Here is a 13,727-nt window from a genome sequence, read left to right as displayed (position 1 = left end):
GAAAACCTCCATTTATGTTTTGCCAGTCACCCCAATTCCAAGGATTCTTAGTTGCTTGGGAAAAGGAGAAATATGTGGGTGGGCCCCATGAAACAGATGAATGAGGAATTGAAAGAGTAAAGGGCATAAGTTTTGGTAATGTTAGTGGAAATGCTTTACCCTGAAGTTATTTGATTGTCAGCAGGGATGGAGGTTGGTCCTGAAATAGATAGAAGTGACCTGTGACTGTGTAAATGCAGTTGCACTGGAATAACAGAGCAGTGCTCATTGGACTCAAGAACATGACCTAAGTAACTGGAGGTCATGAGCAATTGTGGTGGATCAGTGCACTAGTCCAGCTCCCAACAGGAAACAGATGGCACAATAAAATTAGGGTAATTCAGGGAAAGCTTATTTATAAAGGGACCATTTATAAAGGGAACCATTAAGGGCTGTGTAGGTAGTGAGAGCTAACAGCCACAGAGCTGTTATTAAATATATGCCTCAGGAGACAAGAGAAAGGAGCAGTTATCAGAATTTGAAGGAAAGAGAGTCATTACAAAAAGCCACCTTTGGGGGACCGTTGATTCAGGGGGACCGCCAGCACAAGGTGATCTCATGGAGAAAACAAATACCCTGACTTCACTCCCCTCTCTCCCTTCAGTCTCCTGATGGGACTTTCCATTCATTGAGCCTAACAGGAACCTAAAGGCACAGGTCAAGAATGTGATCCATACAGGTTAGCTTCCCTGAGTGGATACTAGGGATTCACATGTGGAGAGTGAGGGTGACATGGGAAGTCAGAAACATCTAATTTTAGTATGAATACCACTTCTTTAGTTATCTGACCAAAATTCATGACCACTCTTTGAATGTGTTTCCTTTTTTAAAGCACTTCTTTTATGGCTAGTTTCTTTCACAATATCACCTGATACTATATTCATTATCTTGACAAAATTTCTAGTAGCAATGCTGCTTCCTCAGTACAAAAGCATTAACTACCTTAGCCTCTGAGTAATCGGATATTTAAAACAAAAAAACCCACCTAGCTAGATTCTGAACAGGTTTGCAAGGCAGAAATAGAGACACAAATGTAGAGAACAAGTGTATGGACACCATGGGGGAAAAGGAGGGGTGGTAGGAACTGGGAGATTGAGATTAACATATATACACTAATATGTATAAAATAGATAGCTAATGAGAACTTGCTGTATAGCATGAGGAACTCAACTTCGCTGTACAGTAGAAACTAACACAACATTGTAAAATAATTATACCCCAATTTAAAAAAAAAAGTACCTAGGGGAGAAAAACCACATAGCTAAATGCCATCCAGACAGTTCATTATTCTGAACTGTATTCTGAACATTACTATACAGTTTGGTATAACAGTGTGCTTTTAAATATCTGTAATCCGTACTGCTAAAGGAACATGGAAGTCTTCACTTTTTTACATAGTTCGTCTTCTTCTGTTTTTTTTTTTTCCAGAGCTGTGGAAAGCCTTTATTAGGGCTCTTCTCAGCCCCTCACAGTGTTACAGGAACCACTGGTCTTACTGTTGCCTTTGCTCTTTGGGGACTTGGGAGGGAAGGCAGGAGGAAGACCAGCCTTCCTGGGAGAAAGAAGGCCCTTATTTGGGGCTGAGACCAGGTGGTGGGAAAAGTAGAAAATTCAAGATGAGAGGGGCCTGCTGGGGGCTGGAAGGGGATGGGGCTGCCTCCCAGATTGTGGAGGTCATGGAGTGTGGGCTTTGTGAGAAGGAGAGTGGCAGTAGGAGGCGCCTAGAGTAGGAAGAGCGGATGGGTGGTGCTTCCTGGGCACTGAATGTGTGCACCAGCCAGGGCACGAGGGCCAGGACCAGGCATGGCCAGAGGGTGTGCTTGAGGAAATTGAAGATGTAGAAAAGGCTGATCTGAGGGGGTAGCCCAGCCAGTCCAGGGGGCCCAGCAGCCCCGTGGACAGCACAAAGCAGGCTAATTTCAGGCTGTATCCCAGGTATGCCCTCTGTACCTGGGCATAGCAGGGAGAGTGCAGGGTGATGCCCAGACCCAGGGCGGCCCCTGAGTCATGGCTCAGGGAGGCAAAGGGCCGGCTGTCCAAGTGTACTCACTCAGGCCGCTCACACCACTTAGAAGCCAGGTTGATGGACTGAGAAAGATCCAGCCCCAGTGTAAAGAGAGTCCAACAGATGAGGCTGGCACCCAGCAAGAGGGCCAGCGAGCTCAACCCATAGAAGCTTAGCTCCTGCTCTATGGGCACCTGGGGGTGTGGTCATCAGCCAGCCCAGGACAGCACCAGTTATTAGGCTAGCCAACACCTGGTGAGGGAAATGTGGTAAGAGGAAGACCTGGGACAAGCCAACTGCCAGCAGGAAGGTGCAATAAGCCAAGCTAGGTATCACTCTCACCCAGTGGCTGTAGGTCCGAGTGGCCACCTGGGAAGAGATGGCCATCATTATGGGCCAGAGAGCTGCTCCTGTGATCTTACAGTGTCTGGAAGGGCTGCCTAGACCAGTTTCACAAGAAGAGGGGAACTGGTGAACCTGGGCTGGAGCCTGGCTGTAGTACCCAGACACATGGACCCACCAAAAGGGCTTGCCTCTGAACAGAAACCACATGAAGATAAGGTCAAGCCACTTGGTGATGAGGCTGATCCAGAGCTCTGCAATGCCCACCCAGCAAGAGGCCTAGTAGGCCGCAGGGAAGTAGAAGAGAAAAAAGCCAGAAAGTTGACCCAGAGCCACACGTTCTCTAACCAGGGCAGCTGGTTCTGCAGCGCCTCGACCATTGCAATGCCCTCGCCCAGTGTGGACTCTGTGGCGACCAAGGGGCCGGCCCGGCCAGGGTTTGATCAGAGGGTTGGTGATGTGTCCAGGGTCCCTCCTTTGCTGCTGTGAAGATGGATATGTAATATCAAGGGCCAAGTTTCCTTCCAGACAAGAGCTTTCTCCTCCAGCACCACTACCCTCCTAGATATTTCGAGATCTCTTGGAGAAAAGGCTAGGGACAACCCCTGCTCCAGGGAACCAGGCATCCCAGGCCCGTGCTGAAGCAGGACCTTAAGTTTGCACACACAGCTGGCAAATCGGTCCATGCCTTCCTTCCCCAGCCCAAGACTCTCTTGCTTGAATTCATCTGCTGTTGATTTGGAGGCTGACAGATAAGCCTCTTGATTTTGATGGGTCGTCCCCAAAGGCTTTAGAGTTCTTACACATAGAAGGAGTTGATGAATTGCAAACAAGTAAAAGAGTCAAAGTCACACTTCCTCCCAGTTCTAAGCTTGCCTTGCCCCTCCCCCTTTCCATAGTTTGCCTTCTAATTATATTTGTCTAGTAAAATGTTTAACCATTTCTTCCTGAATCGTGGATTCTAAGGTACAATAAAAATCCAAAGGGAAATATATTTGGTGTTATATAGAGAGACAGACTTTTTCCCAGAGCATTTTCAATGATTACTGCAGGAATGAATGAGTAAAGGTTTCAAGAATGAATAGTGGCAGAAAACCAACTTACTATTATACATAAGTCTCTGCAGCCCCCGGTACAAGTACTTCTGTATCTCCTTTTGTTGAGTTCTCTATTTTTTTTATGAATATGCATATTGGGGAAAAAAGGCTTCCATCTGCTCTCTTTTAGCTGATTCTATCACATTTTTGAACTGTGCATCATTATGGAGCTTCAGAGAAAGATGATCCTTTACATTACATATGGATATAAAGGAGAGAAGGAGTTGATGAATTGCAAACAAGTGTAATTTATATGGACAAAGTGTGCCAGAAGTGCTTTTCACCCCATTTTACTCTGCAAATGGAATGATTCCTGCCCATTCACTTGGCCTAGTGCCCAAGAACTCAGAGAGGAAAACCATGCCTTTAGCCTATGCATCAGGATTTCACCTCTTCCCTGTGAGGAAATGGTGCTTTGCACTCAGGCTCACCGGGGCCCCCAGAGGTCAAAAAAAATCTCTGAACATACTAATGTTACATTTTTTAGGTTCTTTTGTCTTGGCTTCTTAATTTATAATATCATACAGACGCATTGATACTCTATGTGAGAAGTTTGCGTGATGGAGTAGGAAAGGGGGAGTAATGAAAAGCTCATATTTTCCTGGTAGCCTCTCTTTGCGCTTTGATTTCCCATGATAGATCATTTGCCCAAATGCCCATAAACTTTGCAAATATTTAAATCTTACATTTAGGGTATCTTCCTAAGGGCTTCTTTGTTGGCTATAGCACACTCGGCTGTGACTCTGTACTGTAAAGACCAGGGCCTAAGGTGCAGTAATAACCCCAAACCTTTTATTTATTTAATATAGACATTCATTTATATATTTAATCATTTATTCTTCAAAAATGATTATCCCTATCATGTGCCAAGAATGAGGAGTCAGAGCTAAATACAATATAGCCTCTCCCTAAACTGCCAGGAGTAAACAAAGAAATATTCTGTCATGACAAAATGGTCATGAATCTGTAAAGGTCTGTTAAATCAACTGACTCTCTCTCATTGCTGCTGGACAGCACATTTGTCTTAGCCCTCGGGCATTTGCGTCTGAAGAATTTCATATCACTACAAAACCATGCCAGTATTATGGTAGCATGTGCACTGCTTTGATTTTATGTTCAGATATCAGTTTTTATGCACATACTGCATGCATTGTGCTGGTGCTTTGAACACATTATCTCATTTAATCGACAAGATAACGTGGAATATTAGTACTATAATTATATATATTTTGTAGAGGGAAAAAGCTAAGCTCAGAGAATAAGTGACCTACCCAAAGTCACACAGTCCTCAAACCAGGATCTCCGGTCAATGTGTTTAGGTCAACACTGGGTGTGATGAGATGAATTCAGTAGTAAGATAGGCGGTAGCATAAAGTGAGGGTTACTTCTGTCTTATTTCCATAGCCAAAAACCTGGTCAAATTTAGAAACTGCTGTTCTTTTGCCTGTATTTAGTCCCTATTCATTTTGCTTTCAACCTTTACATAATTTTAGCATGACTTCCCACTTTTATGAAAGAGTACTTGAAGTCTGCATGCTGATGGGTTATACAATTTTCTTTATCGGTGGTGGGGAGATGGAAGTGGGTGTGTGTGTGGGGTGATGAAGTATCTAAAATTTCATCATATTATTTTTCTCAGAACGTACGCCTGTAACGGAAGTTTCTCAACATGAAATGTCATCAATTTGGTCTCACTCAGGAAGTTGCAAGGCACTTGACTGTAACCTCAGAGAATTGGACAGTGTCTAAAAGCTGAAAATTTTTAGCTCGCTGTCATTTTAGAAGTTTCAAAAGTTATTTTATTTCTTAATGAATTCTTTTTACAATTTAATTGATTAAAAAAAGCTTCTGATAAAATACTTCAGGGTGAAGATACATGCCTGTTTATATCAGCAATAGAATGGTGGGGGGGAGGAAACCAGAATTTAAATCATCTAATTTTTGCTCTTATCAATAAAGTATTATAAAGATTTTATCCATTTACCTGAAATGAAATTTCTCTAACCATGCATACTGTCACAACAAACTTGAATCTGTAAATATAGGCTATCCCTGGGATCAGAATAATCACTGCGTTCCAGAACGGTTTTACAACCTTTCTAAACTGAGAGACTCAGTTGGTTCCAATGGAGAGGCTGTGGCGAGATTGTGATGCAGATTATCTGATCCAAAGGGTTTTTATGGCATAGTCTTGGGCAGCATATATATTCCATGTCTAAATATTGTTGAGTGATTAAATAAATGAGTGAGACTGGTTCTCTCACCAAGTTTCAGCCTAAGCCAGTGTAATCATCTGGTAAACATTAAAATGTCAATCCTTGAACCACCTTCACATCTACTCTTAAAAGACTCAGACTCGTGTCTCTCTCCCAGCCAACAGTGGAAGGTCTAAGTCTCTCAACTACCTCACAACCTTGGATGGCCTATTTATTGCCTCTCCACTCCTCTTTATCCAGCTTTCCATAGTCAAGAGAAAAACCTAAGGAAGGTGAGGCTAGAGCTGCAGGGATTGAGTAGGTAAAGTAAAGGCAGCAGTGCTCCCAACATGTACTTCTACTACAGTGTCCTTTTCGGTGCTGTGCTCCATGATGGGGCCATCCTACCAGCAACTGCAACCTCAAGGTGTCTTCACTTTCCTCCTTTCTTCTCTCTTTGCATGAATCCAAGTTCTCTTCCTCTGCTTCAGTCTCCTCAAGGCCTCTGCAGCACTTCTGCTCAAAAGTATTTCCCTTAATTCTTGATTGGTACCTTCATTTTGAAGGGATTGAAGTTGTGGCTGAGTATGTTTCACAGGTGATATCCACCATTTTACAATCAGGAAGTTCCTTATATGCTTCCTAACCTACAATTTCCTGGCATCTTCATAAAGAAGCTATACTCTCTTGACCTCTCTGAGGCAACAGGTTGATTAAAGTTTAAAAATTACAGTCAGTGGTTGTGCTGTGTCCAAGGAGGCCCTAGAATAATCTCTTTGAGGTAGCAGTCCTACCAGGAGTGGGGCCATGATGGAGCCAGCATGTTGGAAATTTGAAATTGAAACATGATTTCCTGCTGTGGAGAGGAAAGAACAGAAAGAGACATGTGCTTTACTCCTGACCTGGGCACTACATCTGGGATTAACTCTCATGGATCTGGAAAAATATGATCGAGATTAACAGTGTAATATTGTCCCCAAGAATTTAAAGTAACATTTTGTGTTTCCTGATTTTTCCTAAGGCATTATGTTTTATTTATTTAAAAAAACTTTTAGGTCACTTTGGAAGGGATTTACCTATAGATTGAGTAGATTGATTTAAACATAAATATGGAATGTGTTGTATGGGAATAATCGTTATATTTAATGCCCTCCAGCAAACAATTCCTAAATGCCCACTCTGTACCTGGTATTACACCAGAGATTAAAAAGACTAAACAAAATAATCTGTCACAAGGAGATTACAGTCTCATGTAAGGGCCAGTGTCATAATAAATAAAGTGTAACGTGATAAGTGTTGTAACCAACAGAGGTACAATTTGCTATGGAAACACAAAGAGGGGAACACCAAAGGGAATCACGGAAGGCTTCACAGAGTTAAGTGACTTTGGTGGTGAGTCTCAAGACAGAAAACAGAGGGTGGCTTCTGGATATAGAAAATAGCAGGAGCCACTCCAGGAAAACAAGTAACATAAGAAAAGTTGCCAAGGGAATAGTGAATTCAGGGCTTGCAAGTAGATTATTTTGGCTGGAGAATGTAGAGTGAGAGTGGGAGAGGAAAGGTATGACTCATAGAGTAGGTTAAAAATTGTTGGGAAGGATTTTCTATATCCCTGAGGGTTTAAATATTATACTAAGACAATGAAAAACCATCAAAAAATTTTAGGCTGGGAAGTATGTGATTTAATTTTGTATTAGAAGCTCTTTCTGGAGATCATGTGGAGGATGGATTAGAAGGTAGGGCATTGACAGAATAGAAGTCAGTTGGAAAATTATTGCATCGTTTCACACATGAGATTATGAGGTTCCAAAGCAAGACAGCAACTATGGGAATAGATAGAAAGCCATGAATATGAAAGCATTTCTAGAGGTAGGATACATAGGGCTTGATTACTTATTGAATCTGTATGAAAAGGATACATGTGCGATGAAGCAAGAAATGATTTTCTGCTTTGGGTAACTGGCAAGAGGTTGGTACTGTTAAAGAGAGAGGTAGATTGGCAATAAAACAAGAGAGACAAATTTGCAGAGAAAACCAAGAATTTAGGTAAGTTGAGTTGAAGCTTCCTAGAGTGCAGTGGACTGAATTGTGCCTCCCTCCATCCCCTTAAATTCAGATGTTGAAGCTCTAAACCCCAGTGTATGGTATTTGGAGATGGGGTCTTTGGGAGATAATTAGGTTTAGATTAGGTCATGAGGGTGGGGACCTCATGATGGGATTAATGCCCTCATAAGAAGAAACACCAGAGAGCTTGCTGTCTCTCTCTGCCATGTTGGAGGCTATCTGCAAGCCAGGAAGAGAGGTCTGACCAGAACCCAACCATGCTGGCGACATGATCTTGGACTTCTATCTTCTGAAACTGTGAGAAATAAATTTCTATTGTTTAAGCCACTCAGTCTATGGTGTTTTGTTATGGCAGCCTGAGCTAATACATACAAGTATTTAGGAAGTTGGATAACACAGATCTGGGGTTCAGGAGAGAGACTGAGGTGAGGTAATTGATTTGGAAATTGTATATATATATATATATATATATATATATATATATATATATGTGAGAACTGACTATAAAACCTTGTCTGATAGGAGATATTTTGTCTAAATTTCTAAGATGAATATACTTTAAGTAACACTAGTTTGGAAAATACCAAATGCACATAGTTCTTTTTATTATTAAAATTAGGGTATTTCAAAATTAAAAATATTTACACTTAAAGATGAAAAATCTGTACAATTATTAAAATTAGTTTTACTAAATCAGAATTGACAATATATCATTATCTATACTTTCATACAGATAACAGTGAAGAAATCAACAAAAAATAATTACTAAAACTCCACTGTGGATCAGGATAAAATGTCTCCAGTATTAACTCACACTTTGCTTGGACAATTAGTTAAACAGACACACGCTCTGTTACTATTCATTCAACAATATACACAAATTCAAAACTGGCAGGTATAAAAAAAGGAAGTTTTTTTTTTTTTTTGCAGAATTATTTTGCACTTATAAAATAAAGCCAAATAAGGCTTATGTCGCACATACCAAAAACTTAAGCTATCCTTTTTCTGATACAGGTAAGTGAAATATTAACACGTAGCATTTAAAATGATAAATATACATATTATTTACAATAATTGGGAACATTAGAGATATGAGCTTTTATGTACAATCATTCCTATTAAAACATTTTAACTTCAGGTTGTATCTGCAAATACTTCCCTTCCTCTCCTTTTTGATCTTTTATTGATAGCTCAAGAAGAGTTAAAATAGAACACATTTGTAGATGTAGAGTTGATAATATGTATTCAGTCGCTTGGCTCTGTGATAGTAATCTTCTGTACCATGTCGGACAGATTTTCAGACTCCAGATCTTCTTTACCATTATCTGAATTTTCTGATGAGATATAACAACCAGAGTCCCTTGGGCAGTCATCTAACTGTGACTTATTTAAGGAGATGTCTGGGCTTAAGAATAGGGACATGGATTCATTTTCTTGCTCCTGAATAGCTGTAAATGGAAAAGAGGGCAGCAGTTAGGCAAAGCCAAGAAAAGTTTTGTTCATATACTCATTCATCTTTGAGCTATTTTAACTGTTCCAAACTTGACGTCATTACAATTGAAAATTCTGTAAGTAAACAATATGTTTGTTTACTATAAAAGAGTAGTTTGAACTCCAATATTCAAACCACTGTTTTCTTAGAAGACAGTTTTCCCTTTGTTGCTCACTTGCAGTTTCACGGAGTTCACGTGAATGGCTTACATAAGTGAAGATCAATATGGACTCTCATTTTACATTAATAACAAGTTGCCAAAGAAAGCAGATTGCATCCACAGTGTGACTGATGCCTTGTCCAAATACTCCTTAAAGTAACATTAGAAGAAGTCATTTGTAGTTTAAATGTACATCCGAGTCAGTAGTGATCTTCTCGAACAGTTCTAGAATCATGATAATGTGGATTAATGAATAAAAAATCACTATGGGCAACAATGTACAATAGGATTTCAATAACCTGGAATTTAACTAATAAAACTTAAGAGTGTCCAGAATTTTCCTATGTTTGCATTCATCAGAAAAGTAGACGTAGAAACCAAGCTGCTTTTATTTTTTTTTAATTTTTTGGCTGTGCCACATGGCTTGCGGGATATTAGTTCCCCCACCAAGGATTGAACCCGGGCCATGGCAGTGAAAGTACCGCACCGAATCCTAACCACTGAACCACCAGGGAATTCCCCAGGTTGCTTTTAGATAGAAACACTATGTCCATTGAATCTGCCTTTTATAGTTTGTCTGCTACTTCTTTGTTTATAGTTCTGAATAACAATTATTTATATTCAGAGTGGCAATTCTGTGTCATCAAGGCAGTATTCTGGATTCAACAGGCATTATCTTTTTAGAAAAAAAATTACATTAGCGATGTAACGAAAGATATTTCTAAAGAACCTAAGCAGCCCTATAGTTTTACTCTCCTCAAGAATATTAAGCATCAGTGTTCTCATTTTCAATGTGAAGTTTCCTTCTTTGTATTGCCTGACACCAGTAAACACATGTTTCTCTGTATCGTGAGATGGGTTTCAAGGAAAGGAGATGGATCTTAGGCTACCACCTCTCAGCTGTATCAGCATGTTTTGCTATTTCCACTTCTAACCTTGGGGCTTCTCCACTTTGGAGATTTGAATAGCCCAACATTGGAAGAACATACATTTCAGGGTGGATTAAGACCTCTGCCTTCAGAGGCTATGCACTTCATCCCCTTCCAGTGAGAATAAAGTAAATCCAAACTTCAAAATCTTTGGAAGAAGGAATTTGTGTAATTGTATAATTTTCCTGTAATTTATCTTTTGGAAATCTACCCTTTATCTTGCTTACACATCTCCTGCTTTTAAATGCATTTTCTAGGCTTCGGATATCTTGCCAACATTAGTTTATGGTCCACTGTGTATCCAATTGTTATCAACCTCTATTACAAGAGAGAATTAAGCCCTGGTACCTCAGCACCCTTGTACATAATGAATTAAGTTCTTATCAATGTATCTACAATGGTACTAGTTATGTACATTTCATGGAGGAATTGAGTCACTTAAATTATTTTCTGTATTATGTGGTTTATATGGGAAACACAAGTTGAGAAAGGTTGGAAAAAATGATAAAAATTTCTTAGTCCATTCATTTTCAAAATGAATCATAACAGTTCTTTTAACCTTTTCCTCAAAGTTTTCATTTGCAACGATGAAACCACATTTATGCCATTCTTCTTAATCTTCTCCACATTTGTCACAACTTTATTTAACTGTGGACTCAAGTAGCACAAATTTAAGTCTAGTGATGTTATAACTAGTTCTAGGTATAAGGACCTTTAACTTAATATACGCCTATTGTGATTGTTATTTTAAAATGTTAGCTATCATGAAGCATTTTCTCTTTATTAGTTATAATGACCTTCAGGTTTGGGGGCATCTACTTAATATTGACTAGTCTTTATGAGTATCAGTCATTCATTTTTGTTTCCAAGCCCTTCTTTTATGAAAAGGCAGCACTGAAATGAGACCTCATTCTTTAAGGAAAAGCTTTCTCCTCTTCCTTTGCTTTTCGGTCTTACTGCCATTGAAATGAAAGAGCCAGCCCTGTGTTCCATTAGCCAAGTGTTTCCGGAAAAGGCCAGAGGAATCAGTCTTTTTGCAATGCTTCTTGCCACATCAGCAGTGATCTCCATATTTGGAATGTGGTCCTGTTAGTCAGAATGGCTGTGGGGATAAGGCTGTATTTCCTCAGTTTATATTTGGGCCCATTGCCTCAACACAAAATTGAAAGGACTGAGTTCCTACCCACAGACTGACATCCTAAACATTTGGACTTGGCATAATGAAAACTGCTCCCAACACCGTGTTCTGTTTAGGTTGATTACTGATGGTGGGGCTCTCTTCAAGGTGTAAAACTTAGGTTTAAAGAACTCTGATTTCCAAAATTAGCTCTTTTCCTTTCAGAAACTAGATACTTAGTTTGTGATTTCATCCTCAGAAGCCGCTATACATTCACCTCAAAGAGTAACAAAGTAAACAATATATTTGTTTTTATTTCCACCTGAGAAATGCTGTATCACATTCTCCAAATTCTAGGAATGGTTTGTTTTCAATACAGTTTATTTATTGTAGAAACCTTTCATCTGCAATTTTTACGGAAAAAGGAAATAATTGCTCAGTATGAAAGTTATGCAGCACAGTAATTTACAGAACAGCAGTAATTTGCTAAATGATTTCCTAATGAAATGAAAACATGACTACGCCTCCTCAAAAGCTTCCTACTAGGCTTGCAGTAATTTCAGGCAGGTGATCGGCTGGAGACCCTCAACTGTAACTATAAAAAGAGAAGGCAGGTCAGTAAATTATATTATGGAAATGAAAGCTATCTAGCATTCAGTTTTTGTATTTGGAGGGTCAAGATTTTCCTCTTCTTGTTTTTTTTTTTTCATCTTGACGCTAATGACTTAGGGATTGGCACAAACCTAGGTCTTCTGCTATGCGTGTTTTTCCAGCAGAGGAGATGAATTCACACTAATACCTCCACATGTTCTTTCTAAGTCATTTAGTCCCTTCATGTGGCCATGAAGCCAAGTAAAGCTAACTGACCTACCTAGAAATTGAAACTATAACCTTCATCAATTTTGTCCCATGGTCCAATCATCTGAGCTAACCAGGCAAGTAATACATTGGAATAAGAAACAGTTTGCCTACAAAATTACAGACTTGCCGTAGGGTATATGAGTGCATCTTTTTATACCAAAATATTTCTGATAATATGTTAAGTTAAAAAATTATTATATATAATTTTTCTATTATTAAAACTGTAAAAACTTAGAGATATCATATAATTCACAAATGAAAGTGTTAAAATTTTAGATAGAGTTCCTCTATATTTCTGGATCATATACATTTTATATTTTATTTTAATAAAGTACAAAAAAAAAATGGTACCATTTTTTAATAAAGCTCCTGAATGGTTTGCAAATATCCCCAAAGCGGTACATTTAAAAAATCTGGGTATATTGGAGAGTTAGTAAATAATTTGAAAAAGGGTATATCTTATTGCTACCAGCTAACAGCAGGCATAATAGGAGTACATAAAGCAGCCCCAAACAGTTCTGTACTTTATGTAATAAAAATAAAATAATTATGTTAACAAAAAATTATTTAGGAGGTATTTTGCCATAAAGAACTAATTTGAATACTAAAATACTTTATTTCTTACCAAAATTTTTATGGAATTGTATAAAGCCCATGGTTCAACATAAGATAGTCATCAATGGAGATAAAAAGTGGCATGGTGATTAGAACATAAGAGAGCTAATATAATTATTCATAAAATAAATATCCAGTTGTGACATTTAATTAATTAAGTATAGACAATCTCAATTATACTAAACATGAAGAAAGCTTTAAGGAAATCAAACTAGATTCCTATTGCTGGGAAAAATTTCTCATGCCCTAAGGAGAAAAATTTGTCCTATATTCACGTATTAGAAAGTTAAAGATTTAATAAAAAAATGTAAACTACTAGTTTTTGCTTGACTTTCCCAGTTTTCTTTACCCAAATATTCCAGATTTTGACTTTACTATCTTGTTTTCCTTAGGTATGAAGCCTCTGTTCTTTAGGCCAAGTACAACATTATAAAATAATGCAATCCGGAGGGCACTGGAAAATAGCTGGCCAATGAAAGTGCTCCATAAACAATGTGTTTAATAAAAAGAATGTAATGTTTAGATTAATTAAAGGAAACATGAACTAAAGAAGATCAAGTAAGAAATTTGTTGAAATTCAAATGACGGTACCTCTTGAGTCTTTGTATTATCTTCCTCTTGTTCTCTAGCCTGGTACCATCTCCAAAGAGGAAAAACCAGGCTTAAAGCACATCTTAGGATGGCTCAAAATCTCATCCTCATTGGTAGCTCCACATGAGTCACTCAAACCAAAACTCAAGCACTCTCCAGATAACTATGGCTATATTTATTTGTCCAGAGGTAGCATTGTCCATGGAGGAACATTCAGTTA

The 13,727-nt window shown here is 38.8% G+C and overlaps 1 protein-coding gene, 1 long non-coding RNA gene and 1 pseudogene across 7 annotated transcripts in view; 1 reads left to right on the top strand and 2 right to left on the bottom strand.

The window, feature by feature from the left end:
* Window positions 1-13,727, top strand: part of LOC115864251 (uncharacterized) — a 188,235-nt gene that overhangs the window by 86,482 nt on the left and 88,026 nt on the right. The gene's annotated exons all lie outside the window — the stretch shown is intronic.
* On the bottom strand, window positions 1,610-8,012 carry LOC115864285 (glucose-6-phosphatase 3 pseudogene; annotated as a pseudogene).
* SAMSN1 (SAM domain, SH3 domain and nuclear localization signals 1) overlaps window positions 8,337-13,727 on the bottom strand; it is a 132,032-nt gene continuing 126,641 nt past the window's right edge. For all 4 annotated transcript variants that reach the window (XM_060297897.2, XM_060297898.2, XM_060297899.2 and 1 more), the window contains one exon: window positions 8,337-9,190. In XM_060297897.2, coding sequence (XP_060153880.1) covers window positions 8,988-9,190 — 203 coding nt within the window. In that variant the 3' untranslated portion in view covers window positions 8,337-8,987. The remainder of the gene's footprint in view (window positions 9,191-13,727) is intronic.

This window comes from Globicephala melas, chromosome 4 (genome assembly GCF_963455315.2).
Source record: "Globicephala melas chromosome 4, mGloMel1.2, whole genome shotgun sequence".
NCBI lineage: Eukaryota > Metazoa > Chordata > Mammalia > Artiodactyla > Delphinidae > Globicephala > Globicephala melas.
This window is presented reverse-complemented; position numbering and strand designations above follow the sequence as displayed.